The sequence below is a fragment of the Strongylocentrotus purpuratus genome, unplaced genomic scaffold, assembly GCF_000002235.5.
Source record: "Strongylocentrotus purpuratus isolate Spur 01 unplaced genomic scaffold, Spur_5.0 spur5_scaffold_16, whole genome shotgun sequence".
Classification (NCBI taxonomy): domain Eukaryota; kingdom Metazoa; phylum Echinodermata; class Echinoidea; order Camarodonta; family Strongylocentrotidae; genus Strongylocentrotus; species Strongylocentrotus purpuratus.
The window spans coordinates 4,279,940-4,302,800 of NW_022145601.1; the positions used below are offsets into that span (position 1 = coordinate 4,279,940).

The 22,861-nt window shown below is 36.2% G+C and overlaps 1 protein-coding gene across 1 annotated transcript; it reads right to left on the reverse strand.

The window, feature by feature from the left end:
- Nucleotides 1-2,070: 2,070 nt before the first annotated feature.
- Nucleotides 2,071-21,746, reverse strand: LOC581229 (solute carrier family 12 member 9). The gene is made up of 12 exons (XM_030986563.1): nucleotides 21,300-21,746; nucleotides 18,078-18,212; nucleotides 17,695-17,829; nucleotides 16,776-17,078; nucleotides 13,647-13,754; nucleotides 10,631-10,742; nucleotides 8,822-8,979; nucleotides 7,733-7,818; nucleotides 6,905-7,029; nucleotides 5,965-6,157; nucleotides 4,923-5,247; nucleotides 2,071-3,852 (listed from the first exon to the last, which is right to left on the reverse strand). The coding sequence occupies exons 1-12, from the start codon at nucleotides 21,580-21,582 to the stop codon at nucleotides 3,020-3,022; spliced, it is 2,796 nt and encodes a 931-aa protein (XP_030842423.1). The 5' UTR covers nucleotides 21,583-21,746; the 3' UTR covers nucleotides 2,071-3,019.
- Between the last annotated feature and the right edge of the window lie 1,115 nt (nucleotides 21,747-22,861).

Genomic DNA, 22,861 nt, shown 5'->3' on the forward strand with positions numbered 1-22,861 from the left:
CTATACTAGTATACCTCTGGATGGCTGGACCCATACAGTATGCCAAGGCATTTTGGTTATTCAGTAAGGTTTCTTCTTGAATTAATTTTTTTAATTTAAATCATTTAGGACCATACAAACACACATGTGGGTCATACACTCTGAGAAAAGTCTCCACGACTATGGAGGTGTGGTGGTATGGGGTTCATTCATTCACTAGATTCTCAATCCAAGGCTTGAGGGTTCAAATCCCAGCCAAGCAATTGGCAAGACTTTAATCCACATTTACCACCCTGCTAGAATGGCATGATGAACAGGTGCGCTATATATGAAGCCACCATTTTAATAATTGTTACCGGTATTAAATCTGTTTGTTAACATTTTAGGACATCTAAGAATAATAATGTCTTTTTTACCAAGGGAAGCCCCACCAGTATTAATACTGTTCTCCCTGAGGGCACTGCAATCATACTATTACCCCCAGCTTCATCTAATAAACATCCTTATTGCATAGTTGTATTGGTTTCAATTTCTACTAGAAAATCGGTTGGTAAATTACCTTAAAATTCAATCAATCAAAACTGTACACCGAAGTATAGAGCGGCAAACACTTTATGCCTCTTTTCCAACAATGAAGTATCAACTGCATTTGAGAGACAATAAAACACTGCACAATTGTACCAAGATATATATGCATTATAAGGAAAATCTTTAATACCTTTGGTATAAGTATCCATCCAACATTTATCATAAATGACCTTTTGCAAGTCAAAATTTGAATTGTAATTCTTTGTTTAAAGTAAGTTAACATGATTAAAACTCACTGAAACATGAACATTTAAAAACAAGGAAGGTGAACTCAGAAAGAATAGAGAGAGAGAGCAATGAATATGATAAGAGGAGGAAAACAATCAAAGAAGAAAAAGATAAAGCTAATGAGTATGATGAACCTGTCAAAGTGGCAGAAGAATTCTTGTATGCTACCTTCAATGTTGAATTTTAGAGTAGAGAAATTAAGTTTTTTTGTGAATAACTGATGAACCAAGTCCCAATAATAAAACCAAATTGTACATTGTTATTGCTTTCAGTAATTTATTTGCATCACAAGCAACTCATCAATGACAAAGTTTCTTCATGGGGTTCATTTAGTAATATTCATGACTTTTGTACTGTTTCAGATGCAAATCATGATGGACCCCTAAAAATCTCACCTCACAATCACAATCTCAGATTAAAAAAATAAAAATGTAACATATTGATAACTAATGTACATTAAAAAAGTATACAGTATAATAAAAGAAATTAGCAAATAATTTATGACTTGCAGTACAAACATGAACTGTGAATTTGTCAAATATATTGATACATGATTTCAGATTTTGTATTAAAAAATATTATTTTTATATAACATTATGGATACAACTTACAATATAAACTGTCTTAGAAACTCATAACCACTTTAACAGCTTTCATAATAAACCAGGCAAAATCTAAATGGTATTACTGCACAATTTAAACAATCCAAAATATGGAATCTCCTAAACCCAAAGTCCTATTCAAATTCAGTAACAAGTGCATACTGTGCTCATGCATATATTTTGTTTACAGTACTATACATTTTCTATTAATTGGAAGAAGCGTTCTATAAATTAGGTTTAAAAATTCTGTAAGTAAAATTCATAAAAAAAAGTGCACATAAATAGCCTGTAGTACAAGATGAATTAAGAAAATATACAAAACCAAAGATGAGAATAAAAACTTGATGTGCTCCAGAATATCCTAACACAATATACAGCTTTCCACATCATCTGTTAGATAAAGGGGAGTTCTGGTAAAAAAAAGAAAATGAATTCTCACAGAATCAAACGAAACTTACACTGAATGATCAAGATTACAAATAAATGTCATGTGCCAAATAATTTTGGTAGAAAATGTATACTGGCTGAGTAATGAGCATAGAAAGATAAGGAGATCAAGGTTAGTAGCCCTGACACCATTTGTGTAGTCCCATATACATTCATATTACTATTCAATAAAATGTGTATGTATAAAGTGTAAGTTTGACATTTGTGACTGTATACTTACAATCAATGCCATTTTGTCACTACAAGTTTTCAAATCAAATAACATTCACTACCGTATAATTGTTCTGCTCAGTGGAAGGAAAGTTTGATGCAACCACACACCAATGTACCTATTCAATAAAATGTGTATGTATAAAGTGTATATTTGACATTAGTGCATGTATACAGGTACTTACAATCCCTGCCATTTTGACAATACACGTGGACAAATAAAATCACAATCACTTCATTTTCTCTGCTTATTGAAAGGACAGTTTGATGCAATCTCGCACCAATGTACTATTCAATAAAATGTGTACCGTATGTATGAAGTGTATATTTGACATTTGTGACTGTATACATTACAATGCCTGCCATTTTGACAATACACATGGCCAAATAAAATCACATTCACTATATTTGCTCCGCTCAGTGAAAGGACAATTTGATGCAACCACACGTCAATATACTATTCCATACAATGTGTATGTATTGCTGTGATGGAATGTAGATGCTATTTTTCCTTATCATGGTGCCATTATGAGGATGAAGTATATGTACATGGACACAATTACTTACTACTTGTATGTCAAGTTCTAAATGTGGCACATGAATACTATGAAGGCTTTCATCAATGCCTTGAAGCAGGCTAGCCTCCCCTAATACAATTCCTACTAATTGGGAAAATTGGGCTATTACTAACAAAGTTGGTTATTACAACTTATTCAAGCATATGCTGCGTTTTAGAAATTACATTTCATATTATTGCACTTATTTTTCTTTTTAACATTATGTGCATTGCAAACATATGATCACAAAATCTTACAAAGAGCAAGCAGATTGAAATCAAATATTAGGTTTGGAATTTTGATATCAAAATACATGTACATTATATAAATACATGGTTATATACATGTACCTTTCTTAATTTTACAATAACTGTCAATTTGTTAAAGTACTTGTTTAAGAGTTAAGTTTTACATTACTGTTGATGTAACTTCACTAAAGCCATGTACAAGCATCGTCGGTGGTAGATCTTGAGTCAAGAGATCAAGATGGCGTAAGTACGTCATGTGATACTGCGGGTCCGCAGGTGCGAGGGGCAGATAACAGAAGACAACCGAAGTGGATGACGTGTAGTCCCGCACCATATTATTCAGCGCGAGTAGATATTCCTCCGATACTGACATGACGAGGCTTGGGGCGATATCGCCGTTCTGTGAGTTCATCTGGTAGGTGTTGAGCGATGTTATATGGTTCCACGGAACGGTGACGATCTCTGCGTTGATGCGCAGATCGAGCAGGAACTTGTTGAGCTTGGCCTTCTTCTTTTTGGTGGACGTGTAGTCGGAGTCGACACAGAGGAAGACACGGAGTCGCGTGTGTCGGTTCCACTTAGGCACCATGTGCAGGACACAAGCCAGTTGAAGTAGGAAGATACAAGCAGTGTCTAGGTAACCAGCTAGCTCAGGCTTCAGGAAGTTGACCGGCCAGACATCGATGAAGGAATCCTTGGTACTGTTGAGCAGAGCGTCCATGTCAAGAGAAGAGAAGTGACGCGCCAGACAGATGTTCTTGCGAAGCCGCACCGCATCGCTGATCATCAACACGTACTGATCAGCAGAGAGAGCCTTGGTCTCTGCTTCTGTTCGTATCTTGGGTAACTGGGTGAGGACTTGACCCATCTCTTCTTCATCACTGTCGGTGGTGAAGCGGAAGCGGGATGGTTTCTCAGCCTTGGCTTGGTTGAGTGAGTTGACGGGTATTCTGTCATCGTAGAATCCCATTACTACTGTGTTTGGTTTCATACCTATTAAAAGAATAGAAGAATTAAATATGATATACAAGTATTGACTGCTTTGAGGAGCAAAGTCAAAACTATTGCCCAAGGTGATCAAACTGTACTGTGCCCCAAGACAAATTCGAGGGGCAAAGTGCAGTCACAAGATCACAGAGGAGCTATAGGTTAACCGGGACCCGAAAAATTAGCAGTCAATATCTGTACAATAAACCGCATCCCAAGTGTCAATTCTTAAAAAGATATATCCTAACAAAATATGCCTGTTAAAGTGTATTTATTTGTAAAGTCAAATGAAATGTACCTGTCTAAGAGCATTGTGCGTGTCTCACCACGTGTATCCATTGTTAACTTCACGTGCCATCATTTCCTCCTAGCATTGTACATACAATGAGGTTTATGCCCGGTCAATATATTTCGCTATACTGCCCAGCAGGCAGTAGTGAATCTTCATGCCTACAGTTTTGACCAATCAAAGGCCTAGTATCTTCATATGCAGTATATAAAGAAAACTATGACTCCATGACGATTTTCCTATCCTGTCATTATTGTTACAGTCATTGGAGAAATCATGTATATCCAATTTCTCCAAAAACATGTCATAATATCCTACATCACCGCGAGTTTACATGCAATGAGGGCTTCTTGTTCTACAAGTATATTGATTTAATTTCCAGCATAAAAATACAAAATTCTCTTTTCCATTTTAGCATCACTTGAATATCTGGTAAATCATAACTTACGCTCACCATCAAAGCATGTGCAACATTAGAAACATTTACATTACCTACAATTTTTTTCCCTTTCGCTCGACAGATTGTATTCTAGGACTCATTCCGAATCACCATTCTATTGTTACTCGAAGTTTAGCATTCATTATACTTCTCCTGGGGCCCATTTCACAAAGCTTTTTTTTCAATGACAAATGACAAAAAGCAGTGACAAATCTGCTGATAACCAATCAGAAGCAAGAATTTCACTAGCTTATACCAAAGACTGTCATTTGTCACTGATGACAAGTTTTGTGAAACAGGGCCCTGATCTACTTATAGAAAGAAAAATGTCTCAGTAATTATACTCACCACCTAATCCAGATATGCGCATCAAATGCATGACTCCCTCCCGTACACTAGGAGCCAGTGTCAGCTCTACGAAGGCCTTGACCTTGAGGGATTCCACCAGATAGAGCCACGCCGGGTACTCCTGCTGGACAGGGTCATAGTGGCACTCGTCCAGGAGCCCTGTCTTGACATGCCCTATCACATAGAGGCCGCTCTTCTTCATGTCGTTGACGAAGCGTATGAGCTGGGTGGAAGCTCGAGGGTTGGAGACGAGGAGGAGTATCTGCGGTCGCCAGAACTTGACGTGAGCCTTGCGGATGTCCAGTAAGAGAAGGTATTTCCGTACCTGTCATATGTAAGAAAGCGATGAGCATACAAGTTATAGTATACAGAGGTATGATTACCTAATCCAAATCTACAAGATATCAAGAGGAATCCAGAGGAATAGAACAGACTGAAACAAATTAATTCTTTTAGGTGGACAACAGTGGTAGAACCAGAGGTAGTAGCATGAAACTGAAGAAACATGGGTGCAAACCGCTTTTACATCAAGAAGCGCAAATACCTGGATTGCATTACCAGAGGAAGCGGTCCGTACCACTAGCATCAACCTTTGAACCAACACTCTACATGTAACAACCTTTAATTGTAAAGCTATATCTGAACCCTATCTAACACTGATTGCAAACCGAGACCCAACATTATATCTGTCCCTGTCATATGAGCCTGTAAGTGAAGTCAAGATAGGTGAAACAAAAAATGATGGAGTATTTCAACAACAACAACAACAAAATTGTATTTTATTTCGCCTATGCATCTGTCGAGCTTTAAAGCATACCTGCCAACCGTTCACAGACAAATATAGGAATCTCTCAAATCAAAATCAGAAATACGGTGAATTTTGTATACTTTTCACATATATAGAATATTTCAGACCAAGAGAGGAATCTAGTGTTCAAAACAATAGCTTGAAGGCCAAAAAATCGGAATCCTTTCTCCAAGATAAGAATGTTTGGCTAAATTTCCTAGCGTGAATCTATTCTTCCTCCCATTGGAGTTTCACCTGATGAAAGATGAGCGCCTGGCCGACGTAACCCCACTGGTTATGAGGTCCCCAGATGATGACCACCACGAGGAGGAAGATGAAGAGACCGATGGCTACGAAAGCCCATAGGGGCTCGATGAGGAAGAGCATGATGATACACCCGATCATACCCAGTAGGGACGTGTGCCATGAGAAGTATTTGAATGAAGGTCTGTGGATACGATACACAAGCAAACAGAGGGTCACGTAACACATCAATTATCAAATTAAAAACAAAAGTGGGCAGATGCACATGGTTCTACAGTCAAACCTGCTATAATGACCACCTGTCTACATCAAGCACATTTTTTTTTTCCCCTTGAAAATGGTTTCTCATTGAAGCATGTACTAAAGGACCCTGTCTACAAGGACCACCCATCTACAAAGACCACTTTTTGTGTTTCCCTTGGGTGGTCGCTATACACAGGTTTGACTCTAGTTCTATTTCTAATTTACAACTAATCCATGACTTTGTGGATGGTTGGATTGACTTGTAAACTTATGGACAAATGCAATGACATAAATTCTCTCACTTATCCTCTACATTTTCTGTCCTTTGTAGCTAATACAAGTACGGGCACCTCAGTCACACGGATGAGTCCGAAATCAGATTGATAATTAATTTATATTACTCCGAACAGACAAGAATCAATCGCTTTGGAGTCATTTCGGTGGGGTGACTGAGGTATAAATATCCTGTAAAAATTTGCAAGTCCCATAGCCATGGCAGAAGGTTAAAACTGCTCTGTGTTTGGGGGCAGTACATATATATTGCAAGAGCACTATAATGTTGTCATGTTAAGGGATCGGATTATATAGTCTGTGATACATGTATTACATAACAAAGTATGGACTTGCTGAAGAACAGCCATTGTCTAAAAGCAAGTATTTCCTCGCTGAAATAAAATAAGATCATTACCTGAAGTTCGGAGCAGAAGCCACTTCCAAAGCTAGACAGGCAAGGTTGACACAAGCATAGGAGAGGAGGAAGAACACAGATACCAAGGGACCTATGGCATTCAGTTCTCCTATAAAGAGGACCATCTGTAGTGGAACAAAATTGGATGTGAAATTAGGTATTTTAGACTCCCCAACACACAATGTAGTGAACAGCTAGGGTTAAGACGAAAAATATTTCACAAATAAATGGTGGGCAAGTAGGGAAGAGAAAATGTACCTACTCATAAAAAAGGCCCCAAAATATCATACAGGTATATCAATATTTGGATTACCAAAGGTACAGACACCATAACACCACTATAAAGTCACTGATTTGATTTTCAATTAGAGCTCAATGCATGTGAACATTGGCTAGGGTGGTCAAAATTTATTTTGTTGGCATTTCCTGAAATCTAATCTAAAAAGTGACATTTTGGCCATTTTTTAGGACCAATGTTGACCTGATCTTGATTTTGTTGTCATTTTAAATTTTTGTACCATCTTCACCTTGGCTACTAGTCACATGTTGATCTCCAATAACTTTGGAATAAGAGCAACCTAAGATGTTGCATTGCTACTGGGTCAGAATGAAAAACAGGATGTGCTTAATGGGTGTGCCAAGTTTCAGAACAATCTGATTTTGTATCAATATCACTTTCACTTTAATAAAAATCATGGTTAATAACAGAGGGAGTAATAGAATAAAATTGTACAGATACCCCCCCCCCCCCAAAAAAAAAAAATACATTTAGCGTACTTCTCTCAAAATTCATCTTTAACTCTAAGAATACTTTAATATGACACGCACCTGTACCATAAACCAACAGACCAAGAGAGCTGCTATGGGATTGCCTCCTTTAGTTACCCCTCGAGCTATGGGGTTCGTCACAGATCCTACAGCATAGAAATGAATAGAATATAATTTTTATTAGACCATGAATGGAGCAATTCACAAGAAGTGACAAAAATGAGGCACATTTCTTCAAAGGCACTATGTCCCATTTGCAGGCCAAAAAAAATGAAAAGGTTAAATTCCAACAGTATTTGAAAGACAATACTAATTTAGAACTTCTCAAAACGAAAGGGCTTGAAAATGGCTTTACCGGTAAGTGGGAAAAACACGACCATTAGTTATTGAATCGACTTAATGATTGTAATCACCTAAAGTAAAAGTCTGATTTTCAGACCCTTTTACTGAATGGTCATGTGTTTTGTGCTGCACAAATATTTAATCAGTTTAAATTTGACCATTACAAGTAGTGGGTTATTTTTGTAGAAAATGTCAGGCAGATAGGACATACATGCCATATTCATAATTCCTGCAAAGTACTACATAATTTGATGTTGGCTGCAAAAGAGACTTAGTATCTTTAAGGAGGTTGAGAAATTGTTCCCAAGATCACCAAACTCCTCCTCCCCACTTTTCCCTCCTGTATACTCAAGCTTCTCAACAGGAGTTTGTTTATCGCCGGTCCAAACTGAGTGAATATGGTCTTCAAGGATTCCAGAGGAGTATTTTAGGAGGACAACATGTAGAGCATTTTTGCAGGTTGAAAGTATGCAACAACATATTGATTACTCTATGAACTCTTATCAACTGAAATTATTATTATAAGGGTGTAATTTGCTTTTTTTTTCATTATATGGAGCACCCATGCTTAATAACAGCACACAGGATGTTTTACACTAGCATAAATCTTACTAATACTTTTTTTATGTACCTATATTCAAGTTCTAATTGTAATTCAGTATTTTTGACACAGCCTTGCATTCTTAAAAGCGATAGGTTTAATTTTTTTTTTTTTTTTTTTTTTTTTTTTTGGAGGGGGGGGTATTTTTCTTAAATCAAAAACTAATATCAAAATAATTACAGGTCCTAAATCTTACTAATACTCACCAAACACTCTATCCTTAGCGAGAGCTACTAGCACCCTTGATCCACCGATGAGTGTACTAAGAGAGGTAGAGAGGGTCGCTGCTATGACCCCTACAGCGATCAGAGGACCCACCTTATTCACATGCTGCAGGAAGTTATAATCATTCTTCAATAGGTCCCTGTTATTAAAAACAAAGAATAATAATATCATTATCATAATCATCAATATTATCATCATTATTGTATCAATAATGTTATTGTTATTAATTATATTATTGTTATCATTCCTATCATCATTATTGTTATTAATAATATAATTTTCATCATTATTTTTGTTATTATTATCATTATCATTAGTAGTGGTAGTAGTAGTGGTAGTAGTAGTAGTCGTACAATCATCATAGTCATTATTACTACTATTGCTACTGGCACAAAGTTACAAGGGGATTCCTAAACATAAATTGAACATTCAATGTGATATGAGGAAGTTGGCAAACAGTACATATGACATTTCACGCCTGTATAATCTTACAGGAACAAATTTGATGAAAAATCAACCTAACCTTTCATTATTTCAAACAAGGAAATATAGATAATTGCATGAAATTTTTTGAAATAAAGCACCTGTGCATCTTGTCGTGAAACCATTATACATGCAGGTCAAAGTTCACCAATAAGGAATAAAATGTAATACCGTACATGCATTTCAGGATACAAAAAGCTATGTTTTGTTGGGTTTTTAAAATCATTTTATTTCCTTGTTTTGGGGATATCAAAACTAAGAACATAGAATTGGAAAAGGGAGAAAAAGAGATAGAAGCCTATAATTCGTCTTTGTTTTCACGAAGTGACGGTAGTGAGGAAAATCGTAACGCAAAGTGAATGCAATTTTTTTTCACTACCGTCACTTCGTGAAAACAGCGACGAATTTTTAATACTGTTATCCACATTCTATATTTAAAAAAGAGAGAAAAAAGAGAAAGAAGGAAATTAATATTTAAAAAAAAGGCGTTGGCGTTTATAGTCAGTTCTTGACTGATTGCCATTACAACAAATAACAACAACAACAACAAAGGGCTGTCTGCAAACTTGTACTTCAATGGTTTCATGAAACACAGCCCTGCCTTTTTGACCATCACAACTTCCTTTAAAGTCAAAGGCTGTTAATACATTAATAACCTTAAGATTTTATATCCTCTGCAGAAGGAAATTCAAGGAAATAATTATTACTCTTACTTCCTTCCTGAAAAATTGATGATATAATTCATAATGGTTGTACTGTTCAGTGCACAACATGGTTGACTGTTAATTACTAGAGCATTGTATAGCTTGTATACTAAATAGTAGTAACTTAATAGAGACTCAAATGGTTGTATTTAGTTGTGTAGTGTATTAGTTAGTCATGTATTCGTTATGTATTAGTTATGTATTAGCTACATTTATATGTATTAGTTATGTTTCATGTAGTTTGGGTGACTGAACCTGTCATACTGACAGATCACTATTGATGAATAGTATGAATTAATTATGAATTAATTATGTATTAATTATATTCTCGTTATGTATTAGTTATGTACCGTATTAGTTTTGTATATGTATTCCTTATGTGCCGTAATAGTTATGTATTGGATAAGTATTAGTTATACATTTAAAAAAAAAGTAAATGAATGCCAACTGCGCATAACAAGAATCATGCCCATATTCACTGATGTTAGAGACCAAAAATGGACGAGTGTTTGAAACATCATCATAAAAGTAACTGCCACGGTTTAGCCGCATCATATATAAGTCAATGCACTTATCACACACACCTATCCATGGAGAACTAACCTGGTACATGTCGCACTTACTAGAAGAAAGACAATGATGTAGATGACTGCCGTAAACAAACATCCTCCTAGGGTTCCAAGGGGAATCGCTCGACCAGGGTTACGAAGCTCACCTAGAAAGTCAAGCAAGAAATGAGATTAAATGTTATTTGAAGGTTTAGTTTTACAGACATTTTTTTAAACCTTTTGATCCACTTTGTTCTGAATTACAAATTGTTCATGAGCAGAAATTGCAAAAATCCCTGAAAAGATTGAGGCATTTCTTTTGTAGTATGCTGTGCTATTCATAAATAAGAGCGAAGTAATCATTAAATGCAGAGTGAAATTTATGATCAGTATTTTTGTATACAAATTGGCAATTTCATGTTGATTTTTTTCTTCTATTTTTTTTTATTCACACTGGTTCATGTAATATTATAAAAATAATACACAGTCGAAACACCCTCAGCTACTGCCTAGGGCGTGTTAGACTGTTCCAAAGATACCTTGTTTGGGTAATTCTTACTATGCCCGAACAAAGTGATGAGTATTATTTGTTTTAAAAGATTATTATTATTTATTTTTTTTTATGAAATGATGTTTTATAACATGATTTATTTAATGACCGCTCATTATCCAAATTACGCACAAATTTTAGGCAAAATAAATGCATGGTCACGTGAACACTTTCAACCAATCATTTGATTAGGATCCACGTCATCATCTTATAAAAGTCTTTATTTTGCCAACCTTCATGTAAGAAAGAATGGAATATACCAATAATTGCTGCTAACCTGAAGAGGAAAAACTGATTCTTTTTCGATTTTCTTAATCATTCAGATCCTTGGTCAGTAAGATTTTACATGTTTAAATGTTTGTATCAAATGCTAATTACAAATTCCTCCAAAATCGGACCATAGTCTGATGGCAATATGTGCTGTTAGTTTTGTACATGAAGTTACGGCAGTAACCCTGTATTCTGACTTCTGACTATTAGAATTCACTCTATAGCTAGAGCTACATGTATATGAAAATTGAAAAGTAATCACTTTTTCCTGGTTTAAATGTCATATAAGAAACATTGTCTAATACAATATCGTATACCAAAATGCCTGTTTTTTCAGGAGCATCATTTCAAACAAAATGTCAGTAAGGAATCAGCATCCTGTTCTAGTCCGAAAGTAATACTGTGCGGGGCCTTTTGCAGCTAGAGCATGCACTGATAGTTGGCCGACTGCCATGTCCAGTGATCGCATCAAAACTAGTTTCTTTATATATACAATGTTCTTCTCTAGCCTGTACGCTCCTTTTACTATTCAATGATTCCTTATACAACGTTTCTTTATACAACGTTTCTTTGAACACGTTTTGTGTAAATATGCTTGAGTCTGAAGGGGCTATGAGTGGATTTACATATATATCGTGCCATCATGCTCAATATCTAATTCATCATTCCTAAGAGCACACATTGTCATTGTGAAAGTAAAACCTTTGTTTTAAGATTACTGCACTTATAAGGCACTAGGTCATGCAGTCAATTAATTTTATTTCTTTACAATCATGGATTAATAGCTCTGGCGGGAATTTAAACCCTATACCTTACTATTCAATTCCAGTGATTTATCCACTATACATCTAAACATCTCTCCTGAAGTGATCTTGTTTGGGGGAATTCTATAAAAGATTCCCTTACATAAAAGCTAGCATGGAGCAAGGGCCTTAAAGCTGTGTGTATGTTTAAATTCTTTCAAATCTTTCCCTCTTATCAAGTAGTCTTTGACTGGGAGATTCATTCATTCAAATTCATCAATAGAATTGATAAAATACTGCTTTAAATACTTCTCATTGGAGGAATCCATACTACATCTTTAAAGGTACATTTTTCATAATTATATACATATATATCAAGAATGAAACTTATGCATTATAGCAAGTTACAGTATATATCTTACATGTGACAAAGTACAATGTAGGCTATTTATATTGTCAGACATACACTGTACATATTTATTAGTAAAGGTAAATGTACACATGTACATGTAGTTGGCAGAACCTACATGTAAGTTAGCAAGGAAAAAAAGAGTGCTCATGTGATACACTTAACAACATTTCCTGGAAACAACATGACTGCATAAATACAACACTTTCGGTCTTCTGATGACCAAGTCACAAGAAAAATTGTGTACTATTGTGAACCAATATGTTTGCTTGTATTTAAAAAACAATTATAACAATTTACCCACATTCTATTGGTGAACATTATAAGAAGTATGACCAAAATAAAAGATTACACAAACATCTCATTCTTGATCTTAGCTAGATCAACAGAACACTCTGCAACCCAAAACCATTGGTTTATCTTACGTTCTGTTGTTTCATCGGGAAATGTTCGGTAACTATCCATAAATATGATGAAAACCCAAATCCTTTTCTGCTATGCCAGCAGGAACTCCACTGATTTTTGCAGTGTAAGTTCTCACTCTCAAAATAAGGTCAATCGATTTGATCATGTGACTCTCCTTGCTCCTGTGCTAATGCATGCAGAGCAGCAACAAGTGGGACATGCGCACAACTCACACAAAAGGAACAAAAAAAACACCAGATTATAACCAGCAACAGTTTTAAAATGGGTTTTTCCGGTAGAGTAAATGGTAGTTAAAAAACAATGGTTTTCTAATTTGCTTAATTTTGCAATGACTCACCCCCCCCCCCCCCAACCAAAAAAAGAAGACAAACAAACAAACAATTAAAAAAAAAGATTATAGCCAGCAACAGTATTTTAATAGGTTTTTCCAGTAATGTACATTTGTAACTGGTAGTTAAAAAAATAACGGTTTTACAATTTGCTTAATTTTGCAAGTAACTCATCCCCCCCCCCCACAAAAAACACGCAAACAAAAAGATTATAGCCAGCAACAGTATTTTAATAGGTTTTTCCAGTAGTGTAAATAGTTTTTTTTTTTTTTAAATGGTCTTTTCAATTGTTTTATTTTGCAATGTAGAGTAAATGAAACTAATGTAATGTTTATTTTGCTTACCAGACATGTTAGCCCCTGCCATAATGCCTGTGATACCGTTGAAGACGATGGCAAAGACTATTAAGAAGCTCTGTTGGTCCCTGGTGGTGTAATCCTCCGTATAATTGGCTAAAAAGTTGAAAAACAATAATACAGTAAAATAGTATTAAACAACACGTACATGGATTCGTTAAACAACATCATTATATAACTAGACATATAATACTTGTTTGGAACAAGTATAGGTGGGCTGGTCAACTAAAATTTGAGACAAAATAGAGCAAAAATAAGCGACATACTGCTTACAAATTCTTAAAAGACAATATCATGTAGATTCATAACGTGAACTAAATTCACCTTCTATAGGCATAACACGCAAATTATGAAGTTTTTGACATGAGGCCTTTAATCAAAATTTTCACTATGATGACGTCATCAAAATGAAAATTGGTTATTACTGCGCTTGTAGAGAATTGTCTTAGCTACAACATATCGAAATTTTGAAGAAAATTGATCAATATTTACAGAGATACAATCAATTTTACATAAATATGCTGACGTCATAATATGCAAATTCGTATTTTGAGTTCCAAGGCCATTGTGATGATGTCACGATACACTTAATGGCCAAATGAGACATGGAATCATATCTCCGACTCATACTCTATCTAAATAAGAAAAAAATTGAGGATCCCGGTGCATTCCAAAGAGCTATAAACGATTTTGTATAGGCATGTTTTTGCCCATATATGCTATGTATTAAAAGAGCTCGCGCGCACTGACATTTATCTTGAATTTACGCTCATCTTGTTAATAATGGTCATAAAGAGATAAACATGGTATCAAATTCCTTGAAAAAATATGAGAAATATCATGAAAGAAAAAAAATGGCGATTCTATGTTTTTTAATGGTGTTACGCGCGAAAACGCGCGCGCATGCTCGTACGCGCGATTTTTTATAAAATGCTTAAAATGACCTGAAACGTATGCAAAATAAATTTGAGACGATTTTGAGCATTTAAAAAAATTGCGCGCGCACTGACGCGCGGACGTACGCGCATGGACTGATATTGACCTTGATCATGATAAATATGAAAGAGAAATAACCTTTGGTTATGAAGATATGATCAAGAGTTTATTTTCAGAAAATTTCACAAAATGGCGCCTAGATGACGTCATCAGTCAAGGTCAAGGTTAAAATCCTTACCTTGCTTTGTTCATATGCCTATACATACATGTATGTCTTCCAAATTTCAAGTTATTTGATTGAGCCATTGTCAAGTTATCTTCCTAACAAAAAAGTGGTTCAAAATATAAAAAAATAAAATAAATAATAAATAATAATAAAGGCAATTTTAACAAAATTATAAGGTGGTCTGTATTAGATACAGCCCACCTGAATATGTAAATATTTATACGCTTACCTATACACTGGCCACTGATCTAGATCAAAACATCTTTTGTTACTGTCATTCGTTTGTTGAAAGGTTATACAAATGACAAGGTCATACATTACATGTAGGTTTGTTCTTTCCTTTAAAATGTCCATTTACATCATGACTGATGACCCAATTTTCACAGTTTTAAATATATTAATGATAAGAATAATACTTTTATAATAGTCACATTTGCATGACGCTTAATATTATGTTAGCAAGTGCTTTACATTGTCATTATTATTAATCCATTCATTGGATTAAATTGCTAATCCACATATCAGTTCAGTTTTCAGTTTCAAGTTTTATTTCTGCATTTTCCATAAACAATAAAAAAAAAAATAACAATGAATACATTTTAGCAATATAATGATAAGTAATACAAGTAGTAATTCACAAATAAATAAATATAAATAATCAATAGTACAATTAATCGTATTTGAAAAGAAAGAAAAGGGGGAGAATGCAGAAGACCGATATCTAAGCAGAGCTTGAAATGATACCGGCCTTACAAAAGGAGGAGAGGAGACAGGAAGAAATCATAATCCACATATGATAGTGCACACATCCTGCTCCCTGGAGAGTATTCCAGCCAGACGCCATTTTTTACAAGCAGCAAATTAATGTCTTGCAAAAGGATAATACCGTAAATCTCTGTGTATAAGGCGCACCTGTGTATAAGGCGCACCTGTGTATATGTTGTTTTGTTGCCGAAAACCCATGCGGGGAAGGACCTTCATTTAACATCGAGGTGCAGTCAAAGGCTCTGATTTGTGCTTGTAAACTTGTCACAAATAATAGTAACAATGTTGTTTTTAGAAGAATGTGTATGATCATTAATGTAAATTAAAAACAATAGAGTACCTAGGTCCTAGGATAGAACCTTGTGGTACACCATTTGTTATATAAAAAAAATGAGGAATTATTACTATAAACTACATATTTGAGATCTATTAGAAAGATTACTTTTAAACCAAGAGGACAGAAATTTTTTAGTGTTGTTGTAGTTTCCGAGTGGTGAGTTAACACACTGATTACTGAGCTGGAGACATTGCCAGGCATAGCGCCATAAATCGAAACCTAAAAACTTTTTATAAAAAATTTAAAAAAAAAAATCTGTACCTGTGTATAAGGCTCACCCCCGACTTTCAATTTTTTTCGGCGGCAAAAAAGTGCGTCTTATACACGGAGATTTACGGTAGGGTCACAGCGGGACTCAAACCATGAAACATGTGATCTACAGCTCGGCGACATATTTAATTGATCACCACACCTCTAAATGAATGAAGGTTCAAGGTTGAAAGTAAGAAGTCATAAAAATGGTACAAATATGTACCGGTAGTAGTCATGGACTTTGTACAGAGGGTTGGGTAAAAAAAAAAGACGCCCCTCCAGTGACTACATGTACATCGTTCTAGTATAAAGAGATGATTGGTAACTACAAAATCGAAAAAATAGGAATGGAAACGGACATACTTAAGCTTTTCATCTTGCCCTCATCAGAGTAAATCAGATGAATCTTGGATAGATATTTAAGTATATTTTGAAATTGGGAAGAAATACTGAAGTGTTTGAGGAAAGGACTTGGTCTAAAAATTTCAATTCAATTCATTCTTTTCAATCATAAAACCACAAAAGTAACATGAAACAATCATAATCTTACCATTTTGGAATGAAGAAATTGGAGACTAAAAAGGAAGTTTGAAAAACTTACAAAAAAGATTGTCCTCTAGAGTTTGAAGACTAAGTCCTGTATAGTTGGCCGTTGAGTTGTGGGGTATAAGCACATTGTCCACAGGTAACTCCACCACCAATGGTCCCTGGATGAAAGCGTTGACGATGATGGTGACGATGGCCGCGAGGACGGTGAGGAAGATGATGCCAGTGAAGCGAGCAAACATCTTAGCTCCGATGAGACACACCAGGAAGCAGAACATGAGGACCGATGAACTGTAGAGGAAGGTCCACCAACGCGCTTCAGACCCTCCCGTAGGTATGCCATTACGGACAATCGAGCCTGGAGGGAGCCGAAATGAAAATTATTTCAATTTTCTGAACTTGAACTTAACGACTTAACTCTGTTTTGTTGACGAACAGCCATGCACAAAGAAGACGAAAGACTTGATGCATGGCTGATCGTCAACGAAACGGAGTTAAGTCTTTTGTCAACTCTGTTTGTTGCTATGGCAGGCAGCAAGTGAAAACGAATTCGTTTTTAAATCAATTTATGGAAATGCAAGCATTACTTTAAACAAACAGAACTTTGTTATTCCTGGCTCATTTTTCCTGATTGAGGTGTCATATGAAAGGCCAGAAATTGAACTTTCTAGAAATGTGATTTTCTCTTTGGAAATTCGGATAATGCCTTTTTGGGTACCCTTTCTTCAAATTGTTTTTAATCCCTCCTGTGTGAAATATATGGATCATATGAGTTGCATCAAATAAAAGAGGAGGATCTAAGCTTTACAAATATGTGTCATTTATCAATTATAATTGTGATTAAATTATGATAAAAATATCGATAATTCTTGGGGTTTTTTTTCTGGGATGCACTGTATGGTAGAGGGCGCACGTAGTGGGGCCTTAAAAGACATAAGACCACAAAGGTCTCACTCTCACTGCTTCAAACTCACCTGACGATCCAAAGTTGTCTTCCAAAATTTCAGTGAAGGCACTGCAGTTGAAAGCACAAGAGAAGACATTAGCCAAGTAAAATATGAATCCAATACTGCCACCGAGCTCTGGTCCTAGAGCACGGCTGATCATAACTGAGAAATTTCGTCAAGGATTTTGCCATGATAAGTTTTTTTGTTTTCTTGAGCAGGTTAACATTGAACAGTGAGTCACGACTTCGAGAATTTCAAGATATCTTTTACAGAACAGGTAGAGTACATGATTCAACAAACAAACAAAGTTTCACCTAAATTTGTACATGAATTTTATTTTGGTGAGATACTATGACAGTGAATCCTGCCTACTCCCCCCCCCCCCCCATCATTTTGCATTTCAAGGATACAGTAAGCTCCGCCCCCTTCTACTGCTCCATTGGTTGAGATTGCACACAGCGAGAGAACGGTGAGCATAACGATGAAATACCCCAGTGTAAACATGCCAATTGTTTCCAAGAGGCCTGCATGGCCAATGGCAAAACCTGCAGGAAGAAAAAAATACAAGTTTTGAAATTTACATTTATTTCATTCTCATACACGATAGAAATATTAAGATAAAAAAACAAAGAAAAATGCTTTCAAGAGTCACTAACATACCGTATATGACTACATTTGTAGAATATAGCTCCTATAAAAAAGAGGTCAATGTAATATTTGAGGAAAAATCTAATACTACATGTAGATCGCAAATTTGGTACCATTAAATTTTAAATTGTATTTAATCAACGTCTAAACACAAATTAGCAACCAATATAAAATTGTTAGTGAGCACTACTAAAGGAAAGAGCTGCTTTCGATATAAATGAAAGGGCAGCACATTCGTGTTTGACTTTGAAATCTATTAAAAAAAATCTTGTTATTTATAAACATTTGATTTTCCTTACACATTCCCTGATCTGAATTTTTATTGTTTTCTGCTTTTATTGAAGTCAACTTGATTCAAGGCTGGACTTCCTGTTAGTGTTCATTAGATTTCTTTAAAAATACTGTACTGACAAAGTCAGTATTTATTACTAATCTCAATTCAAAATAGTCAAATATGTTCTTACAGGTATCTCAATTTTCATCTTCAATCATCTTGAAACCAAACTATGACAGGTAAATACATTTGTTATTTGTCATAGAAATTAGAAATGCTTGGGATGAATCGTTTCATTGTCCTTGTATTGATCTCCTTAAGTCACCTTACACCAAGGTGACACCCTTGACAACTCAACTGAAAGTCCATTTGGACAACACTAAGTTTTGTAATTGTTTCCATGAAGTTCCTTCACGTACATGTACTTCAAGCTAATGAGGTCATGTACATGTATGCACACAAAGGAACTTCATGGAAACAATTACAAAACCTGATCTCTTCAAAGAGCATTATACTGGCCATGACCCAATACATGTACACTGTGTAAACGTCACTTGATCATGTGCATACATGACACAATGACTCATGAATTACATGTATGTGCACATGAAAATGTATAAACATGTACGATTAACAACAAGCTTTATTTTTGTATAATTATTTCATCTTTAGTAAGATTAGGCATAATACACATTACTGTACATACATGCACATGTGATCTGATATGCAGACTTTGTATTCAATAAATACCATGGTAATGATCTTTGTACCTTGTGTTTGACTTCTGAGTTACACTGGATTGAAAGTCAAGCAAGAACAATTACATATTATCAAACTACACTGAACTTTGTATGAGAACTGGCCTCCAAAATGACCAAAAAGTTGCCAGAAATGATATTTTAAAAAAGGAGATATGAGTGACTTAAACCAATTAAAAGAGGGAAGAATATCCAATCCTCCAAAATGACCAAAAAGTCACCAGAAATGATTTTAAAAAAAAGAAGAGATATGAGTGACTTAAACCAATTAAAAAAAGGGAAGACTATCCAATCACAAAGAATATTAGTTCAGTTAAAAAGGGTGTTACAGCTGTACATGTACTTAAAGGTCTGTAGTCTATTAAAGGGAACCAAAATCTTCATACCAAGTTACTTTTATTATAAAGTTTAAGATATTTGAATAAAATCAGTGAAAAATGGAACAAAATCGGGCAAGGAATACGGAAGTTAAAGCTTTTTTTAAATGACTAGTCACTAGAGGGCGATATTTAATTTGATGACATCATTTGTGGACAACTCTCCATGCCTCTTGTACATCAAATTTCACAATTCTTTCTTGATCCGACTTTATAACATGTGAAGTAGAATATCATTTTGCATTCTATACCTTGCTTTCAGGGGAGTAGATTATCTCAACCACAAGAACAGTAGGGGCGCTGGTCCGAGAATGAGGATCGTCCTCATAAACAAGGATATCCTCATAAACGAAGACAAAATGTGTCCTCAAAAATAAGGGTCGTCTGCATTTTCGAGGATGTTTTTTTTCATCGGCGCTCTGGGGGTTTCATGTTACAGAACGGCCCGCTGGAGATGCCAAAAATGGATTCCCCGGGGGAAAATAACCCTAGTTGTCCGTCTACTTTTATAGGTTGTCCGTCTTCCCAAGGATTTATTGCTCATAATGTGTAGTCTTCTGTACAAAGTCAATGTAAATTGCATCAAGAAAATCATTGCAGAATCCGTTTTCTGCATCGCCAATGCGCCGATCAAAAATATGAAACGTCTGCAAAAATGCAGACGGTCCTTATTTTTGAGGACGCATCCGTCAGTGTTAAAGAAGACGATCCTCGTTTATGAAGACGATCCTTATTCTCGGACCAGCGCCCCTACTGAAGAAAGAAGGAAAAACATGAAATTTGATGTACAAAGGGCATGGAGAGAGCCGACGTCGACCCTACCCAAACAAGAGGCTTCACGAACGAAAGAGACTGAAAATTCGCTCTAATACAAGTCTAGAGCTAGATCTAGATCTACTGCGTCTAGATAATGATTAAAATTTATAACAAACAGTTACAAAAATAGGATGAACATGAATAACAAGCACGTAAAGATGATACTTGATAGACCCTTATAGAGTTAAACTTTTCAACTTTATACATACAGTCTCTATTTTAAACGTTTGTAATACACAAAGAGACATAACTTCACACATGCACAAGTGACAAGACTTACAAATATACAATTCATTGACATTTAGACTAGGAGTAGGAGTATGACTAGATCTGGCGAGCTGGCTCAGTCGGTAAAGATCCCGGGTTCAACTCCCACCCAGGCGGATGACTGAAGCCTGCGTTGTGTGTTAACGTGCCCCTTCCCTTGTTCATAGACGCAGGTTGTGTCAAGTGGAAAACACTCCGTCCCTCGGATAGGACGTTATATTGAGGCCCCGTGTAAAGAAGAGTCGCTACCTTTGCACGCTAAGAACCCACTGCACTATTCGTATAAGAGTAGGGGGAAACCCCGGTTTAGTGGTCCATCTGCACACACCCCCAGTATAGTACGATAATACTCTGTATAGATCTAGAGGTCTGAAGAAGAAGAAGAAGATCTAACAGTTAGACCTCTAGATCTAGATCTAGTTCTACGACAAGTTCAACATGTTTAATTTTAACTTAAGTTGACAAAGAAAAAACATGACAAAGAAAACTCACCAACACGCAAAAAGAGAATGGCACTGAATATGGACAGTACACATGGCATAAAACAGCCAAATAAGGTGGACAAATTTCGGGCACTATTATGAGGGCTTGTTGAAATACTCCTGTCCAACTCGTATCGAAGCAACGGAGTTCCCTCGTCTCCTGACGCCCCACTCGTGGCTCCAGCAGGGGCCCGGCCTCCGTTAGGCATCTCGACACCGGTAAACGTCATGTTGTTGTGTGATCCTTCGTCTAGTCCGCCGTATGATACTGTTTTAGAACTTGTGGCTGTCATAACGGTGTATTATTATCTCCGATATACATGAGAAGAACTATGACCCCATAAATTCAGTATCAAAGTCCAAAGATTATGTCAACAAGAACCAACGATGCCATTGAATTTTGGCGACACAACAAAATCTTGCCAAGCCTGATGATCGCAATGTTTTGGTCACCTGATCCAATCGGTGTGCTGGTAGGAAAGTAGACGTTAGCTGGCGCTCTAACAGTAAAACATGTAGAGTACCTATATATAGAGAGTAGCGACAACTTGCGCATAGACGCCATTTTGTTTCACTCGCCCGGTCGCGAATTTTTTTTCCGTACTCGAGAGGGCAAATACCCCATGTGCGCATGCGCGTGGACTTGTGATTTCTCTGCTACTTCCCATACGAAATGTACATGTATTCGCATCTACTGTGCACGATTCGCGTTCTACGAGTAAACGATGGCATAGTAGTCTTCAAACACAGACTCTGATTTGCCAGTTTGACAAAACAATTACGCATATATCGTGCGTAGCAATAGTTAGTATTCAAGTCTGAGTAGTTGTATGATTCAGACATTTTAGTGCTTACAGAAATGCATCCCAAATTGAATAGCATGGTATAGTAGTCTGCAAGCACAGACGCTAATCGGACAGTTTGACAACATAGTGTCTTGAGTAGTGCTTTATATTCAAATATGTGTAGTTTTATGATTCAGACCCTACTGGTGCGTGTATTGGAAAGGCATCTCAACTTGCAGAGTGGCATAGTAGTCTGCAAGCACAGACGCTAATCTGACAGTTTGACAAAATAGTGTTATTCAAGTCTGAGTAGTTTTATGATTCAGACCCTACTGGTGCGTGTATTGGAAATGCACCTCAACTTATAGAGTGGCATACTACTAGTATGTTGTCAAACTGTCAGATTAGCGTCTGTGCTTGCAGACTACTATACCATTCTATACAAGTTGCAATGTATTTCCATATGCACTACTGGGTCTGAATCATACAACTACACAGACTTGAATAAGCACATCGCGACACATACGCATATTGATTTGTCAAACTGGCAAATCAGAGTCTGTGTTTGAAGACTACTATGCCATCGTTTACTCGTAGAACGCGAATCGTGCACAGTACATGCGAATACATGTACATTTCGTATGGGAAGTAGCAGAGAAATCATAAGTCCACGCGCATGCGCACATGGGATTTTTGCTCTCTCGAGTACGGAAAAAAAATTCGCCGCCCGGTCTACCGCGCGCGCGCGCAGTGCATGTATTAGTCCATGGGCCAGACCATGGCAGAT